This window comes from Ambystoma mexicanum, chromosome 4q (assembly GCF_040938575.1).
Source record: "Ambystoma mexicanum isolate Mex_15411 chromosome 4q, UKY_AmexF1_1, whole genome shotgun sequence".
Classification (NCBI taxonomy): Eukaryota; Metazoa; Chordata; class Amphibia; order Caudata; family Ambystomatidae; genus Ambystoma; species Ambystoma mexicanum.
The window spans coordinates 19,743,638-19,763,224 of record NC_090928.1 but is presented as its reverse complement, the minus strand read 5'-3'; the positions used below and the strand labels follow the sequence as shown (position 1 = coordinate 19,763,224).

The 19,587-nt window shown below is 48.4% G+C and overlaps 1 protein-coding gene across 6 annotated transcripts in view; it reads right to left on the bottom strand.

Moving 5' to 3' along the window:
- Window positions 1-19,587, bottom strand: part of TARBP1 (TAR (HIV-1) RNA binding protein 1) — a 2,688,190-nt gene that overhangs the window by 2,628,380 nt on the left and 40,223 nt on the right. For all 6 annotated transcript variants that reach the window (XM_069607367.1, XM_069607363.1, XM_069607366.1 and 3 more), the window contains exon 2: window positions 471-568. In XM_069607367.1, the coding sequence (XP_069463468.1) occupies window positions 471-568 (98 nt within the window). The remainder of the gene's footprint in view (window positions 1-470; window positions 569-19,587) is intronic.

Sequence of the window (19,587 nt, the reverse complement as noted above, 5' to 3'; positions counted from 1 at the left end):
AAAGAAAAATGAGGCATTTTCCTATAATGCCCGCAGATGTTAATAAGCATGGTCGGGTACAGTTGGATGCAGTGGTGTACACGCACACCCTTGAGCAGCTATGCAAAGCATTTCCCAGCCCATTACACCAAGTTAAAGGGCTCCACACAAAATATAAAAGCAGAAAAGCCAATTTCTGCAGCGTTTTTGTTAGAAAATGTTTTCGGTACACTGCAGCCAACTTATTTATTTTTACATTCATTTAGCGCACCAAACCCTTGGGCATCAGGGCACTAGCAAGGGCTACCTTCATGCATACCCTCTAAGTTATTTGCACGTTTTCACGATATACTGCAATACAGTTTCTAAGGTTGCATCATATGAAAGGATGCTGTGGCAATGACAGATCTATTTGACTGGTAAGCCAATGATGAACCAATCAGTATAACATCATTTGAACAATGGTTATTTAGAATGTTAAGCTTACTCACCTGATTTCCTTCCAAAGTCTCCATAATTAAAATATAATTTTCCCAAAATCGCAAAAGCTCTTCATTTTTCTCTGGGGACCACCAGAATAAAGGCGAGTCTATGAATTGAAAAAAGAACATTATTTAGATCTAAATGATGGCAATTCGGATTCACTAAATAACTTGTTGTAGCACCGTTAAGTTGCCCATTTAATGCTACAATACCCCTGAAATTCCCTAACTGAGGCCTGCATTGCACTGATAAATAACATCACTTATGGCATCATCAGTGACATCGATCACTACTACAGCAGATCACACGCGAAAGAAAGATGTATAAAATGTAAACAGCTTGTGTGCAAAGCGTGGTTGTAGATTGCATTTAAAAGTACTGTCCATTTACATACAACAATGGTTTTCTTACACATCAGAATTACTCTGTATTGATTGAGCATTCACTGTGATGACACTCTAGTACCTTTCTCCCCCCATTCTAAAAACAGTACAATATGCAAAGAAGCCATTTCAGTACTCCAATTAGGGCTTCACACTGGTCCACTAACGAACACAACATACATAATAATGAGCAATTTCCAAAGGCAACATACCAACATGGCAGATCAATTACTGTAATAACAATCAAATGGTAGGCCTAGACCATGTAAAATATTTAAGACTAGGGCCTGCAAGCGTCAACAATTAAAAAAATATATATATGTTGGGAGATAAGGACTAGAGTAGCTAATGTACTGGCTGGACAAAAGTTGTAATCTTTTTAGTGCCAGGATTTGAAGCTGGCATACACGTTTTGGTCCATGCTAGGTAGGGCTAGTGGAAGTTGTAATGTAAATCATCTGAAGATTCAAAGCTTGCAAAACACTCCTATATTACATCTAAATTGTCAATTGTTATGCTCAAGAGCAACTTTCTATAGCCCTCCAGCCATATGTAATGCTCCCACAGCTCGGGCCGATTGCTAAAAAATGTTTCCCAATGGCTGGTACTTCCCAGTAAGGTCATTACTTGAATACATTTGCAGGTAGCAGGTGATGTCCTGGCAATTTCTCATATGATGTGATCACTGATGGCATTGGACATGTTCTAAGTGGCTACGGAGTACAGTTAAGTGGAAGGACTGTAAATGTTGCAAGCATGTTGAAGTGTGGACACACAGCCTAGATTCAGTGCTTTGTTGGAGTCACCGCACATGTAGATTTCAGGGTGAGTGCATGAAAATGTGGCCTGTCCCTGAAAGTCAAATGTGACAGTGCGGTTTCAATACACATGTGCGACATACTGGGTAATGTAAAGATGCATGCAGCTTTCCCAAACGGGGACAGTATTTTTAAATGTCAACTCCAACCAAGCTTTGCACCTGAATCCACCCATAAATGAAGAAAAACACTTTTAAATATTATATATATTTATTTCACGTGTGATCTGCTGTACTAATGAGGCCACTCATGATGCCATAAGCAATGTCTTATGTGATGATATCTCAGTGATGTCGTCAAGGTGCTTATGGGCTGCACAATGCAGGCCTGGTAATTATGGTGCCGTACCTTCCAGCACCTGCCGAATTTCAAGGTTTTGGTGGCCTTAAATCGGCACCTTAATGTCACCAACTAAAGTTTTTTCACTGAATTTTAAGGGTTTTGTTATACTAAACCCCCCCCCCCCACCACCTGTAATTCTGTCTTTTTCTGATAACAAATGATGACATCAGTTATGCTATCAATATTTGTTCTTGAGCGACGGAACATCGGGTTTGTCAAGTATTTCATCTTTTTTTCTCCATTTGTCCACTAGATAAGAAGGGATTAGCAATGGTGTACTGGATGAGGAAGAGCGAGAAGGTGTTGGGGGGGGGGGGGGGAGATTGTTAGGTGGAGTAGGCGCAGATGGCTGGCGACCGAGGCATCCTTACAATTAGACAAAACTATGGAGACATTTTATGATGTGGTGGAAGGAGGGCACGAAGACTCACGGATATATGAACTAATAATGTCTAAGATAGGAGGGGAATTAGGACAGACGAGGCAGAATTGGGAAGCAGACTTACAAGAACCAATGTCGGATAGTAGGTGGAGCAGAGTTATGGTGTATCATAAAAAGGTGTTGAGGAATGCACGACTACAACGGATCCAATTATATGTGACCCATAGGGCATATCTGACGCCGAGCAAAATCGCCGAATTTAGCCAGGCAGCAACACAAGCATGCCCGAAATGCGGGGAGATAAACGCAGATCTAGTACATATGTTTTGGGCATGTAAAGAAATGGAGTAGATTCTGGTTAGAGGTAGCCCAAGCATTAGCAAAGGTAGATACCACCCTGGATATTGGATCCCCCATGGCTCGTCTGCTAGGGGGCTTCCCAAGGCCCAAAAGAGGTAGACATGCGAGTAAGCTCAAGGACCTGGCATATATATACTGGCGAAACACAAAATAGCGATGGAGTGGAAAGCACAGATTAGGCCAGCTGTATAGAGGTGGTGGAGGGACTTGTTAAAATGGGCAAACGCAGAACTGTGGTGTGGCAGGCAGCAATAGGGCAGAACAAGGATAAGCGGGGGTGGATGCTTTGAGACAATTGATAGCGGATTAGGCCACATCAGAACTGGGCGACAAAGTCATGGAGGAAACTCTCATACAAGAAGATATTAGGACCAGGAGGGGTGATGTGGAATAAAGGAGGGGGATGGCATATCGGGGTGCAAAGTAGGCCAGGGGAGTGTGGGGGGGTGGAAGCAGACTGACAATATTTGATGGGAAATGTTGTGGGGAAATGTTGTGGATATTATAAGTCTGCAAGTTGTCATGGTTATGTAAAAAATAATTTAAATAGTTTTTTTTTAAAACTGGTTTATTTTTGGTTAGCGCACAGGAAAACAAATTAGCATATCAGATCAACACTTCATAACAGCATTAATATATAGTTGTATATCCCCAAACACCCGCTCCCACCCTTTAGTTCCGGCAGTCTCCTGAGGACTCTTTGCCCGTTAAGTCCGACCTCTGACTCATCAGCCCCTGTTATCCCTTACACCGCTCCGTCTTCCTCCTCTATCTCCGTGCTTACGTCACCAGATCCTGATTCTGGCTATCCTCCGGGGCCTGCTCCTCTATCGATTGAGTCTGTTCTTCATCTGCCGCCCGCATGGCATTCATCACTAGGCGTGGTTTGTATGTCAGCGCCAGGAAGCGCAGGTCATAGTCTATCACCGGGGACCAAATGTTGGGAAACGGTGCAGGCGGCCTCTATTTGCTGCTATGATTTTCTCAGCGATGAATATGTCCCAGATTTTCAACCACCACAGCACTGTTAAGGGGCCTTCCGGAGACTTCCATGGCCGGGCTATTGTGATTTTAGTGGCCAAGAGCAATTGAGTGATGAGGGCCGCTAGCGCGCCCGCTTTTGCGTAAATGCCTGGAATTGGGGTCCCCAGCAGGAGTGATTCTGGTTCTAGTGGCAGAGAGATCTGGGTAATGTCTGCGATGATAGCTATACATTGGGCCCAAAAGACAGACACCACCGGGCACGACCACCACATGTGTAGGTAAGAGGCTGGCGAGCTACAGCGGCGCCAGCACCGTGGGTCCAGCGACTGACTGAAGTGGTGTAGTTGAAGCGGTGGGAAATACCATCTCAAGAGAAGTTTATGTGCGCATTCTCGGTTGGTGATGCAGAACGAAGCTGAATGCGTGCGGGACCAGATATCAGTCCAGGCCTGATCTTGGATCGGATGCCTTAGGTCTTTCTCCCACTGCGACATATATGTTGCTCTGGCTGACAATAGGTTCACCTGGACTAGTCGGTGTAGCGTCGAGATCCGCCCTCGGGCTGGAGGGTCGGCTATCGTTAGTCCCAAGGCGTCCAGGTCTCGGGTGGCAGCCTTCTCGTGTTTGGGGGTGTGAGCACCAGTGCCTGATTTGGCAGTATGAGAACCAGTCTGACTCCGAGAGATTAAACGCTCTTTTGCATTGGACGAATGTCAGTGGCTGGGATCCTTCAAATAGTTGGCCTAGGGAGCTGAGGCCTCCGGCGATCCAGTTTCTGAAGTTCGAGGGGGAAGATCCAGGTGAGAATGCCGGATTGTGGAAGACTGGAGCTGAGGGGCCTTGGTCTCTCGGGATGCCTCTGAATTTGCGGGCCCAATCCCATGCCTTCAACGTCTGCTTGGTCGAAGATAACATGGCTTGCCACGACCGCCGGAGTGCTGTTGGCAGGTGCAAGAGAAAGCGCAGCGGGGAGAGGTAATCGGGATTGTTCTACGTCCATCCATTTGGGGCGGCCTGACGATATGGTCCAAGCCCGGGTGTGAGCTATCTGCGCCGCCATTTGGTATTTTTGGAGGTCCGGGACCCCCAAGCCTCCCTGGTCCGAGGCACAAAGCATGGTCCTCCGCGGAATGCGAGCTTTCTTCCCCCTCCATATGAATTCAGCTATCTTCCTCTGCAGTCGCTGCAGCTGGGGGCGGGGGGACTATGATGGGAAGGGCCGAACAGGCATACAGAAATCGAGGCAATAAGTTCATCTTACAGGCCGTGATGCGCCCTATTAGTGATATTTGAGTGAGCCAAGCGTCCAGGTCTTTTTCCATCGTTTTAATCAGGGGCGGGAAGTTAATCCGATAAGTGTCACCAGGGTTAGCGGGGATCCGCACCCCGAGGTAGGTGATGTAAGTTTCACTTAGTGGAATCGCGCACTGGGCGCTGAAGGATTCCTTGTCTCTTTGATCCAATCCTATCCCCAACGCTGTTGATTTCACGAAATTGATGGCAAATCCGGACACCTTCCCGAATCTGTGGATTTCCGCTAGGGCGGTTCTTAAGGACTGGGAGGGGTCTGTGATGGTTAGCAACACGTCGTCAGCGTAGAGCGCGATCTTATGCTGGGTGGAGCCCACTTGGAGACCTTTGATTCTGGTGTTGAGGCGAATCCGTTGGGCCAGGGGTTCCATAACCACAGCAAAAAGTAAGGGAGAGGGGGCAGCCCTGTCTAGTGCCGCATGTTAAGGAGATCGGGCTGGTTAGTAGGCCGTTCACTCGGAGAAGGGAAGTCGGGGTTTGGTAGTTCGCTAAGATTAGCTTTACTAAGGTGGGCCCCAGGCGGAACGATTCCAGGGTAAGGCGTAGGAATGACCAGTCCACTTTGTCAAAAGCCTTGGTCGCGTCCAAGGCTAGCAGGGCGAGTTTCTGCGAGCCTTGCTTCGCTATCTCGACCAGGTTGAGGACTCGACGAGTGTTATCCCTGGTGGCTCTGTTTAGAATAAATCCCGTCTGGTCCGGGTCTATAATGTCCGGAAGAAGCTTCGCTAATCGATTTGCCAAGACCTTCGAATAGATATTTGCATCCAGGTTTAATAAGGAGACGGGACGATATGCTGCAATATCTCTGGGGTCTTTTCCTGGCTTCAGCACTAGTACTGTGATCGACTGTCATCGATGGGGTTGTTGATCCAGAGATGGCGAAGGAGTTGAAGAGGGTTGTCATTGGCGCTAGCAGCTGGGGCCGAAAGAGTTTAAAAAAAATCGGGACGAGAAGCCATCCGGGCCAGGGGCTCTAGTCTTCAAGCTTTTAACAGCCTCGTCGATCTCTTCGCTGGTAATCGGGGCCTCCAATTCTTCTTTACTTGCCTCTGAGAGTTTGGGTAAGGCGGCTTCCTGCAGGTAGGACTGCTGCTCTCCACAGGGTTTTGGAGTTGCTGTCATAGTCTCGGTTACGTGAGCCTCTGCAATCCTCAACTTATCCTGATCTGCCAACTGGACTACACCCTGGGGATCTCGGAGGCCTAGAATAGTATTCTGCCTCTTGATTCTTGCCAGTTTTTCCACCAGGAATTTATTCGCCTTGTTTCCTCTAGCGTAGTAACTTTGCTTTGTTTTGGTTAGAAGCTGGGCTGTGTCCTCCGCATAATGGGCCTCTAATTTCTTTCGGGCCGCCTGCAAGGCTCGGTAGGTTCTCGGGGACCAGTTTCTGGACTTACACGCTGTCTTTGCCTCCTGGACCTTATCTTCTAGGATGCGGCGGGACTGTTTTTGTTTGTGGTAGGCCGCCCCTCGGGAGATCAGTACTCCTCTCACCACAGCCTTCATTGCGTCCCATGTATTCGCTGGGGAGGCATCTTCATTTTTATTTTCTTCAAAGAACTGCTTTATTGTTTTAGCTACTATGTCTCTGGTGGCCATATCGTTTAGGATCGGGTCATAAAGAGACCATCTGCGTCTTGGGGACGGGTCTGGGTTATGCGCTCTTAGCGTTAACATTATGGGCACGTGGTCTGAGTGGATTCTGGGACCTATGAGGACATCATCTGTGTATGCCAGGATCTGCGGGGATGCCAACAGAAGGTCGATGCGTGAGTAAGTTCTATGTACATAGGAATAGCACGAGTAGTCTCGCTCCTCTGGGTGGAGGATCCTCCAGGTATCCACCACGTCTAAGGTTCAGAACAGTTTAAGTAAAGCAATCGCCAAGCCACAATCCCCGCGGGCTGGGGGGTGTGATCTGTCTACTAAGGGGTTGGGGACCCCATTGAAATCTCCCCCGAAGATGGTCTGGCCCTCAGCAAACGGTAGGAGGGTGCTTTCCAGGGTCGAGTAGAATGCCTCCTGCTCTTCGTTCGGGGCATATACTGAGAATTCGGCACTTCACCGCTACAAAGCGGCCATCAGGGTCCAGCTTAGAGTCCAGGATTTGCGGCTTCAGACCTTTGGCGTATAAGATTGCTGTGCCACCCCTCTTTGTTCCGTTCGATGCCAAAAACTGTTGTGGGAATTGCCAATCTCGGAGCCTCGTGAAATCCGCCAGAATCAGGTGCGTCTCCTGTAAGAAGACAATGGAGGCCTTGTCATTCTGAATGCGTTTTAGGATCGCTTTCTGTTTCTGTGGGGCGTTGAGTCCTCTAACGTTCAACGATAGAAACCTTAGTTTCTGATGTGGAGGGGGAGCCTCCTGAATGTCCTCTGGGATGGAATTCTGTTCCTCATGGGGGGACTGGGGGTATTCAGTCTTCATTTCGTGACTCAGAGTTAACTAAGCTTTCCTGCGGCTGGGTTTCCTGTATCCTCCAACGGGAGGGTAAACTTTTACATGAGTGGGCCAACTGGGCCCTAACTGTTCTCCCGGCCAACGGGGCTGGGATCCAACCACAAAATTGGGCTGGTCTCCGAGGGTGAGTTGGCGACATACTCCTTGGAGTGGGGTATGGGCCGCTCGGGACCCGCGGCAATATCGGAAATTGGTTTCATCTCTGGATCGGTCTGCGTAAGTGCCCAGTAGGGCGGTTTCATTTTATCTTTCGGCGTCTCTGAGGCTTCGCCCAAGGCTGCTGCTGCTGTCGCTGGGGTAGTCGCTCCGACTCCCCTGGCGAGTGCTGCGGGGACTGAGCCGTCGGGACCTCCGGGGAGCATGGGTGTAAGATTGACTCGGCATCTTCTAGGTGGCTGATCCTGCGTTGGGTTCCTTGAAACGTGAATTGGAGAGTGGAGGGGAAAAGCCATCTAACAAATTTGCTGGCTCTGTAAGAGTAGTGTTAGGGGTCTAAGTGACCTTCTTTTCTGTAAGGTTGTTAGCGAGAGGTCCTGGAAGATTTGCAGTGGGGAGCTCATGAATGAAAGTTCGTCTTTGGTGCGGCTGATGGCCGAGATGGCTCTTTCGTAGCGTAGAAATGGACCCTGGTAATTACGTCGGGGGGGCCGTCTGACTCTACTCCCCGTCTTGGTTGTAGCCTGTGAGTACGGTCCAGGATAAGTTGGGTTTTATCCATATTTGGAAGAAGGGCTTGGAAGAAATTGCCAATGTATTCAGGCAGCTCTTTGTCTGAAATGGTCAATGGACTCCTCGGATGCATAGGTTATTTCGTCGTGCCCTGTTTTCTAGGTCTTCTTGTTTAAATTCCATTACTTCATTCTTGTTTTGCAGAGCCAGAATCTCCCGTCTCATGTCTAGGATCGAGGCGTCGTGGCTCTGGGTCAGGTCCTCCACTTCGCCCAGCCTCTGTTCAGCCTCGGTCAGTCTTTGATCCGTTTGGTCCATCCGCGTGGTGAGCTCTGACATACAAGACCGGAACTCCGCCTTGATGTCCTGCATGAAGGCCTGGATCCTTAGTGGCTAATTTACCTTGCTCCTCAGGGGGTTTTTGTGGCGTTAATTTAGGGGGAGGGTCCGGTTTCTTCGTTCTGTCCACTGCCAAGAGCATAGTGGAGATGTCCGAGGATTTGGCTGGTTTCGTCGGCTTCAACATTGTGTCGAAATAAGGAGCTCCGGGCTGCAGTAACTGCGATGGTTAAGGCTCTCGGGGTGAGGCTTATTAGAGCACGGAGGCCAGAGGTCAGGTACCCGGGGGGGGTAGGTAGACTCAGGCGAAGAGGCCGAGCGCCAGATGCAACGAGTATCTCTAGGCCTTGTTTTCTTGGCGTCAGAAAGAGGGCCGCAGAGGCGGCGCAGCCAATGTAGGGTTCTGTTTGAGTGTAGGCGGTATGTGTCCAGCTGGGGGGGGCCTCGGGGCCAGGACTCAGGATCGAATATGGGCCGCTGGAGTGGGCCGGGGTGCCCCAGAGATCGGGGGGGGGGGAGGAGGGTCTCAGGCGGGGTACCAGGGGATCTCTGGTCAGACGGGGGACACAGTCCGGTCCTTTGGACCACAGCGGGTGGATATAGCCCTTTCAAGTCCCAGGAGGTTTTCTTACCTCATCCGGGTTCGCTGGGTTGGGCTCAGGAGCTGGGGAGCCGTGTGTTAGCAGCTGCTCCCGGGTAATATCCTCCGGGATGTCCGTGGGCCCGGCTTGTGGGGGGCCCGGCGAAGGAGAGTGGGCCAGGGCGCCTCTGGAAGGAGCCGGGTCATCTGATGGAGGGCGGGGCTGTTGAAGGGGCCCCTGGAACGCCTCAACTCCCAAGTCGGGATCCTGGAGTCGGGTGGCAGGGCAGCACCCGCGGTATCCTGGAGGAGGCCGCTCGGCCGAAACCAAAGGCTGGGCTGGAGCTCCAGAGACGCGGCCCCCATGTGTCGGTCGGGCCCTCCCTCCGAACGAGGAGCGACCGTCTTTCCCTCAGCTGACTTGGAGGCCTGTGGTTCTCCAGCACTCCCTGGCCTCAGGTAGGATGGCTCGGGGGGAGGGGTGGGGGGACGTCGATTGACTGCCGGCTCTCAGCGGGTCCACTCCCGCAGTCACTGGGTAAGCGGGTGCCCGTACTCGGCCTCCCTGCCTCATCTGTAGGGAGCCGCGTCCTCGCGGAGTTGTCTGGGCCTCCGGACCGCTGTGATGGTGGGAGGGGAGGCTGCTACGCCGCTGCTGGGGCTCTGGATAGCTGTATCAGCGACGGGGAGGAGGGGGCCTCTTAGTGATTGCGGCGGGCAGGCCGGGAGCCCATGTCAGCCCGGAACTAGCCGCCGGGCATTTGGATCGCAGCTCACTTCGTTCCATCTTGGGGACGACGGAGAGATCACTTCCCGGCCGCCATCTTGGGAGCGGTGCCAGGGGGCAGGGGGCCTCCGGGGAACGGGCTGGATTCGGGCTTAGGGGATGGCAAAGTAGTCTTACAGGGCAGCCGCCGACGCCTCAGGGGTTCACCTTGCCTGTGAGCCTAGGCATGCCACAGACCGATCCTTTTAGAGTGATTTATTTATCATCGCCACGGGTCTCGTACGGAGGCCATTACAGGAGCGGCTTCATAGTTCACGCTCCAGGCAACGCCCCCCAATCGTTTTTTTTTTTAAAGTGAGGTGGAGTAGTTGGGATCTGTGATGAGGAAGAGTGACGTGGAGTTAGTGGGGGAGTGAGGTGGAGTTAGTGGGGGGAGTGAGGAGGAAGAGTGAGGTGTGGGGGGGATATAGGTAAGATTACTATTCAGAACTGGGATGGGGAATTTAGGAGTTCAGGTTGGATTCCCAACTAGGTACTGTGACGAATAAGAGGGGTAAGATTATGTAGATTTTATTTTAAACCCTTCTTTAAAACCTAGGCAGACATGTCCCACTGCGCCGTAGACTAGCAATTTAACAGTCACAAATAAACAACACTTTAGCATAATTGTCCATCATCAATGGCATGGGTCCTTTGAGCATTACATTGAGCATTACCATGACTACTCCCATTTGCTCCGTGTCTGTAATCTTTTCTCTTCAATCTGCTGTGGTCCTTGAGAGGTAGTCCCGGAATTGTCCCCAAATGTCCTTTGGTCTACATATCGGCACAACTGTTCCAATATATCCCTCATTAGCAAATGTCAAGTCCGTAAGCCATTCTGTACATGTGGATGTTGCTTTGGATTTCCAGTATTTCAGTATGCATTTCTTGGCAATTATGGAGCTCACATTAAATAGCCTGCAAACTTGTACGGAGACCTTACCCATGTCACCTAAGAGGTACTTTGGGGGAGAGCGCGCCAGGCCCAACATGTACGATATCATGTAGGACATCTGCCACTTCCTGCCAAAATCTTGCTATCAGCGGGTAGTCCTAAAACATGTGAATGTTTCTGCGCGTGCTCTTCCGCACTTAAGGCATGCATCACTGACATTTGGCATAAACCTATAAATGTACACCATCTGCCCCATTGCTCATCTTGTCATGAATCGCAGGGTGCGCCCCTTTTGGGCCTCATGGTCCTTTTCACAGCGGACTTATACTCATTAATACCTCCAATATGACCGTCCAACGCATTCCCTTCTCGCTCGATGCGTTGGACATAACCTTCTCTATTTGTAGACCACGCCTTCCGCGGCTCCGCGTGTCTCAATGCTATAGCTATTAGCGACCAGATGTGTGCTCCGTAGCTTGCGGCTTGCGGTTCTTCTCCTTTCCACTCCGCTATCCCTTCCTCAAACCCCCCCCCCCCTTCTCCCTCCTGGATTCTAGTTCTAGCGAACTTACCTTGCCTCCTGGATTCGACCTCCTGGGAAAATTGAACGCATTCTGGATTCGACAGAGACACAGGCCGCTTCTTCAAAAACCGATCCATCCAAAAGAAGGCAGCCTCCACGGACACCGGTAAAGAACGGATTCAGGTGAGAAGGGGGGTGGTGGGAGGACTCCTTGACACATCTCGTATCTCAGTGGCCAGGTCCCTTTCCCATTTCTGTCATGCTTTGTTCACTAATGGCTGTTTAGTCTGGCTTAATCTATATAAACTTGAGACCAGCCTCCTGGCATCCCCACACTACTGCCTCAATACATTCCTGGGTATCCGGTTCTTGTGCAAAGGATGCATCTGCATCGGACCGTAGGTCGCATCCTGAAGTATTGTAATGTCTTAATGGGGTTATTACCTAATTTTGCCACCAACTCCTCGAGTGTCACAAACCTCCCTTCTGGAAATAAGTTCTGCAAAACCATCTGTTGCTCAGTATCCAGGGACTTCTGAATGTCAGGGTCATAGGTAAGGGGGAGCCCGGGGCAATTCCATAGGGGTACTACTGCACTATACGGGGCCACTACACCCAATCTGTATCGAGACCATGCATTCACCATCTTGCGGACCGATCGTAAGTGCAGGAATCTGCGGGTCAGTCGCTAAAAAGGATTGATCTCAAATCCGTTGGCGCTGCATTGTAACTCTACAGTGCACAGTTTACCTGCCCCGGAGCTGGCAAGTATCAGTGACCTGCGTATTGGGCCTGCGCTACCACAATGCCATTCTCAGTGGCAGAAAATAGAAAGTACACACAGAAGTGGTAGGACAAGCCTACCGCCAGATCCAGCACTAACTGTATTTTTGGAATCCAGCAATCAGGGTTCTGCGTCTGTCATGGCACAAAATCTGCCCTTCTTGATCGGAAAAATCAGCTGGACAAGCTAAAATACAGTCGTCTTGGATCCTGTTCTCCTGCGGCCTCTCAGGTACTTTGGGGTGGTAGAACCTTTTAAAGAAATCACAAGGTTGTTGAACAATATTCGACTGGGTTGTAAAAGACAACATAAGTTACTCCCTAAATTTCTATTACAGTTTGCCCAGGTAGGGGGGGGGGGGGGGAAGAGATCCTCACACAGAATTACTTGTCTAGTATAAAGAAAGCATTCTGCCACTGTGCATAACTAACCTGACTTTCTTTCCTATTCTATGCTGGTTACACCTTATTTAAGAATTCACCGGTCATTTAAAACTGTCTGCAGTTAGTGCAGTTCTTACTGAATACCACAAAGAGTGCATATATTTACCATTCTTTGAATAAGTATTCCATGTACAAAGTATTATTATTTATATATATATACTGTTGGTAGAAGTAGCAAACCTTATTATTATATATAAAAGAAGTGGTGTTATCACCCAACAAGTGTGGATATTCCATTGTGGGTGCTTTGAGGAAACGCCACTTAAGAACCTGCCTGCATCACCTCCTGAAAGCTCAAGTCTGGCTGCTCACCACATTTTACCAAATTTGAGAGCCTTGCTGGGGTTCTGTTCCTTTACCCTACCATATAGGGGGCTAGAGTCCGGGTGAAACTTACAAAGGCACTTCAGACTCTTTCTGTACAGCGTTATCTCGGTACTTCAGTGCAGCCTGTCTTATATGGGGACGCTTCCTACAACTCCTGCTTTTGCAGTCTCCCATGGCTCCTTCGACATGCCTGAACCCAGCCGCAGCGGGACGGCGAGAAAGCTAAAGAAGCGGGCCTCGCAGCATGCTCAGCGCACAATTCAAACGTCAAGCCGCACCACTCAGGGGCTGCCTCCGACAATCAAGTGGAACAGGAAAAGGATATCACCAACAAATGTTAACGTTTCAACTGGAGACAACGCCTCATTGAGAAAAGGTGCCCTTATAAGAGGGGCAACCCCTTACCAGAACTAAATGTTTGCTTATCCCGACCCTCCCTTTGTTATTAGACATAGAATGTATGATTTTGTTTAGTTATTCTCTTATGATTGGTAAATGTTAGTCCAGCCTCATCATATACATAGTGTTGATTATATACATAGTGTCGATTTATTAAAAGAGTTGAAAACTGAACAGAGTCCTGTGCCTAGCTGCTTGGCATACCACATCCCCCAGTTTTTCTACACCCTCCTACCCTACTCCTCCAAAAGAACCTTCACTTTACATCTTCCCTTACTTCTACTACTTCAAGGCTAAGCCAAAGTTCCACATTCACTACTTTCCATTACCCCCCCTCATTCACCTTTGCAGCATTTCTGTACCTTGCAACATTTAATCTACCCACTCCTTTCTTACCCACCATCACCACCTTTGTGTACCAAACATCTATTCTCGTTCACACCTTTACCAGTTTTGACAAATCCTTCACCCCTTTGGGCACCTCCCTTAAAACAATACAGGGTCTCCAAGTCCTTTCTAGCTCTCTCCTTCACCGCTTTGGGTACCTTCTTAACTTCCTAGACAATTGGCAATAGACAGGCCCTGCAAGGAAGATTGCAGGAGGATTGTGAAAGAACCGTTTTCCCTAAAATCGAAACGAAGAGAAAAATCAGTATCTAATTTTTTTAAATCTCAAACACATAGTCCATCGAGGGGGATTGAACTATGTCACATGGTTCGACAACCCTAGGAAAAGAGCTATTTTGATCCGCCACAGGTCATAGGAGTTATTTCTATAAGGCACTGGCCCGAGTGCAATGTAGAATGGAATGAGCAAACGCGTTTGTAATTGGCGTACACCTGACAACAGTTTCCATGTCATGCTGCTTTGCAGTTTATTTTATATCCCAGAAAGAAATATCCTTTGCCAATGCAGAAAATATGGGGAGCAAACCAGACTTGCATAGTTTTTCTTTCAATTTCAGCAATCCCGAAATGTGTAATCTGCACTGTGCAGGGGTCATAATAAAGACTGCCCATGCGACTAGCGCAGGAAGTCTTGATTCTATTAAAGACACGGAGGCGAGCATTATGCTTAACTTCTTTAATTACTGCTAACCACAGCTTTTTAAATCTTTCTTTTGTTTCAAAGTATATATATATTTATTTTTTTGTATAACTCATATAAACAGAAAAAATGAAACATCATAGCCTTAACGCGGCTAAACTACATCCCCCATGAGGCTCTTCAATATGGTAGTCCAATAGCCTCTCTCTCACTGTCCAATCAGGCAATCCCTTCTACTATAAGTCACTGCCTCTCTGGGTCCCTTCCTCTTCTTTTGCAGCTCCTTTTACTGAACAAATAGCTAAAATCCAACTGCCTCTCGTATAATCCAACTGAGTCTGCCCTTTCTATTCTTGGTAGGATCTCCGTATTCTAACTCCGCAGCTCTGCTGCTTTCGTACACTCTAATCTCGGTGATTCTTTTGCTCCTCTCCTATGCAAAAAGAGAAATGTGCACGTTAGGGAGGGGAATACGATTTATCACGTTATAAACAAGCATTTACATAGATTTGCTGCGACATGTCTTACAGTTCATACCAGGCTCCTTACAGTCGTATTCCCTTAGGGTGGGATAATGCTCGCCTCCGTGCCTTTAATAGAATCAAGACTTCCTACGCTAGTTGCATGGGCAATCTTTATTCTATGACAAGACCGGAGGCGAGCATTATGCTTGTTCAAAGCTTTCAACAACAGCAGCTGCTATATTAGATACTGGTTTGAAGTAAAATGTCTTAAAGACTGAATCGCTCGACCAGTCTGCTGCTTTCATGATCTCTTGCAGCCGAACTCCGACTGCAAAAGCTTGTGAAGCCATGGCACCCCTGGTAGAGTGCGCTCCAAATTTAGACGTGTCTATACCTGCCAACTCCATCACTTCCTTCACCCATCTAGCAATAGTAGCTGACGTAACTGCTTTGTATGGTTTAATACACGCTATGACTGGGTAACCCCCTTCGGTCTAACCGCTGCTGTCGCTGCTTCATAACACTTTATACAATTCGCCACACACAATTTCTCGTTATTCGGCCAGTATGGGTATGAGATCACTTTAGAATTGGTCTTTGTACGCTGCGCTATGGTAAAGGCTATCCCTTCCGGGTAATGCATCTTCCTGTCTATCTCTAGGGCTTTAACGTCTGAAACTCTTCTACAGGACACTAAGCAAAGGAGTGTAGCTAGCTTGCCTGAAAGCTGTTCATCTGACAGAAAGTTGTTGCTCGACCATTGCTCGAACAGGTGTATGACTTTTTGGACATCCCATAACAATGAGTACTTGGGCGTAGGAGGTTTGCTCATCTTTACACCCTTTAGCAATCGGGACACCGCTGGGTGTTCCCCTACTGGTGCTCCGCCCACTAGCTCGTGTCCAGCAGAGATCGCTGACCTATATACTCCTACAGTCTTGAACGCCCTCCCTGTAGACGGGAGGCTGGCTAGGAAATTCACCACTTGGACTACAGGTGCTGAAATGCGAGATATACTCCTCCCCCTGCACCATAAGTCCCAAGCTTGCCACGTGGAATTATAGCTCCTGATCGTAGATGGAGCCCATGATAGATTGATAAGTCTTGTAGCGTCTTCTGAAAGCTGAGTCAAAGGCTTCCCAAGCCAATAGCTTGATAGGAGGTCGCTGTAGCCTTGCAGGAAGAGCTAGATTATTACTAGCTCAGAACAAAAAATCACCGCCTTTGACTCAACCCCCTCGTATCTCTGTACTTCTCTACCCTCTCGAGTCAGGCCCCCTAAAAAAGAGGGTCTGCCCATTCTTTTTTCTTGCGTCTTCTGAAAGGCCTGTCAAGCGCCATCTATGCCTGAAATTCTGCACGCTATCAATGTTAAGGATTGATCCTCTATCAGTGGGTGAGTTGCTCCTGCTGGATCGGTCAGCAGGTCTTGTCTGTATGCAATCTTCTGTGGAAAATCCGTAGAAAGTTCCATCAGAACTGGAAACCAGGCTTGCGACTTCCACTCTGGCGTCGCAATCACTATCTGAGCTTCGTCTCTGCGCACTTTTGCTAGTACCCTCGCCAGCATCGCAAAGGGGGGAAAGGCATAGTGTCTCTGCGACCCCCAATGATGCATGAATGCATCCATCCCCTGGGACCCCGGGTCCAGCTTCCAGCTGAATTAATCCGGCAGCTGTGTGTTTAGCCTCAAGGCGAACAGGTCCATGTGCAATGGCCCCCATCTTGCTTCCAACTTCTTGAATATGCCTCTGTGTAGTTTCCAGTCGCTGTAATCTACTAGGTGTCGGGAGTTCCAGTCCGCCACTGAGTTCAGGACCCCTGGGAGATACTCTGCTTTGACTGTAATCTTCTTCTGTGGCAGTCGTGCCAGAAATCCTTTGCCAATTAAGCTAACATCCTGGACCTGGTACCTCCCAGCTTGTTTATATACCTTACTGCAGATATATTGTCCATCTTGAGAAGGATGCTGCAGTGCGCTTTGTCTCTGGTAAACGCTTTCACTGCTTAAGGCCCAGCTAGTAATTCTAGGCAATTGATATGTAGATCCAATTCTTCTTTTGACCATTTCCCGCCTGTTTCTATGTCGCCGCATCGCGCTCCCCAGCCGGACCTGCTGGCGTCTGACTCGATAACTAACCCTGGTACGTCTCTGAAGATGGCGCGGCCGTTCCAGGCTTACATATTGTGGAGCCACCAGGTGTGTTCTGATCTGCTTTCTTCGTCTAGGGGAACTAGTTGATGGTATCTCCAGCCTTTCCTTAGGCACTTGGATCTTCAGCCTCTGAAGAGCTCAATGTAACAGGCCGGGAAATATCGCTTGTATGGATGCTGCTAACAGACCTACTATCCTGGCTAGATAACGAAGAGAGATCAGCGGTTTGAGTGCTGCTCTCAGATCTTTCTTGATAGCTCTCATTTTTTGAGTTGGTAACTCCAACGTAGCTTTCTTTGTATCTATAGTGAAACCCAAGAACTCTAGCCGCTTGGTCGGCGTAAGCTCTGATTTGTCTTTGTTCACTAGGAAACATAGGCTGGAAATTAGCTCTATCGCCCATTGAATCCGCTTCTGTAAGCGATCTTTGTTTTCGGCCATAAATAGGATGTCGTCCAGGTAGACGATCATCCGACACCCTTGTTCCCGAAGTGCTGTCGCGATGGGTCTCATAAGCTTGGTGAACGCCCATGGTGCTGACGCTAGACCGAACGGTGGGCATCTGAATTGCCAGAGTTCGTCTCTCCACCTGAATCTTAGAAAAGGTTGACAGTGGGGTGCTATGGGAACTGTGAGGCAAGCGTCTTTCAGATCTAGGCGCGCGAGCCAGTCCCCCTTTCTGAGTAAGTCTCCTAGCAGATGGATTCCCTCCATCTTGAAGTGCTTGTACACTAACCAGCTGTTGAGTTCTTTCAGATTGATTACTGGACGAACTTTGTCCTTGCGACGGACTAGGAACATATTGCTCAGGAAGGATTGGCCGCTCCCTGTAGCCCTCTATCGTGTTTTTCCGCACCAGATCCTGGATCTCTGCGTCTAATAAATCCTCTTCGGCCCGTGCGAGAACAAAACTCTGTGAGAGGAATACAGTAATGCACATGCGTGCGCTTCCCTTGTTTCTAGAGGGAGTGGGGTTTACTGCGTACTACGCGTTGCTGCGATACTCTATCTCCGTCGGCGTTCATTCGCAGCTGACTGACCGAGCCCTAAAGCGAGTGAGATCACTCGCGGGCTCGGCAGTCAGCCGTCCTGAAAGTCTAACTTGTCCGCGAAATGAACGCGTGCGTCTCAAACTCGAATGCTAATACGTTTGCGCTAATGGTACGCGCGCTCTTTACAATATATAAACTTAGCGTTTCGACAATTAAGTATCATAAAAACACAGCATAGCAAGGTACTGCTAGAATTGATGTCCCTTATCTGTGGTGCAGCAAAAAAGAAGAGGAAGGGACCCAGAGAGGCAGTGACTTAGAGTAGAAGGGATTGCCTGATTGGACAGTGAGAGAGAGGCTATTGGACTACCATATTGAAGAGCCTCATGGGGGATGTAGTTCAGCCGCGCTAAGGCTATGATGTTTCATTTTTTTAAAAAAAATATATACATTGAAACAAAAGTAAGATGTGGTTAGCAGTAATTAAAGAAGTTAAATATAATGCTCGCCTCCGGTCTTGTCATAGAATTGGGGTAGCTATTTCGCACCTACTTCTAGCCATGGAGTTCCTGGTTAGCCCTCACTCAACAGCTACCAGGAGCTATATTTGGCCTCCCACGCCAACTGGTACCTTACAAACATACATACGTGACATTAACTTTTTCGGTATTTGGAAAGGTCTATAAAGAAGAATTATAGACATCTAAAAGATATTTAAAGTATCATGGACTGTATATAATGTGCAAAAAATTCAAGTTTGCAACTCATATAAACGTTAGATTTGCACATGCTATGTACCAGCTCCAGGTCCTCTAGGGTTCGCTCCTGCCTACTAGGTGTTGCCCAAAACCCATGAGCTAGTTTTAGAGCCTGCTTATAAATCTTAATGTCATACCCCTACCGTGTATTTATACCTACTTTGAACATGCCTTAATACTAAGAAATAATTTGTTACAATTGAACCGCTTGTTTCATATCGTTTTTTTATTATGCATGGTTTTAGATGGTTTGCTTTATTCATATGCCGGAGAATTTTTATTTTATACATGTATGATGGATTTGTGATTACATTGTATATTTTATGAAGATTTTCTTTTTTCGAAATTTTTATCTCCTCTGAGTAATTCTCACAACAAATAGGAATACACAACTCGCCTTCATCCCTCCCACTTGCTTTGTCCCTTTGGGCAACCTCTTCCCTCCAATGCTCTGGGCCTTTTTCCTCCAAATCTCTTTGGCCTTCCTCTCCCCAGTCCTCTGGATCTTGCTCCTTCCGGCCACCTGGGTTTCTTGACATCCCACCTTCAGGGTTTCCATTTACCCAGCCTCCTGGGCCTTCCCTGCAGCCTACGGTTTACTCCTTCTCCTAGTTTTCTGCATCTTGCCTCCAGTCGCCAGTTCTCCCCAAGCTATAGAGGTACTGCTCCAGTCTCCTCTCTCTAGCATCTTCTCTTCACCTCGCCAGTTCCGAATGTGTTCTTTCTCCTCCTATCTCCACCAACTACTGACTGAGCCCTTCTGTTTAATAGGGATTTGACCTTCCAACGTTCCGCTGGTGTAATGGATTTGCTGCCAGGTTTCCGCCTCTGGCTGTTAAGAATAATGAGTCGGAGAAGACAATTAGGCTCATATCAGGCGAATTTGCACTTTGCAGGGGGAACGTTCAATACCAGGGTGCTACAAATGTTCCTTGGTAA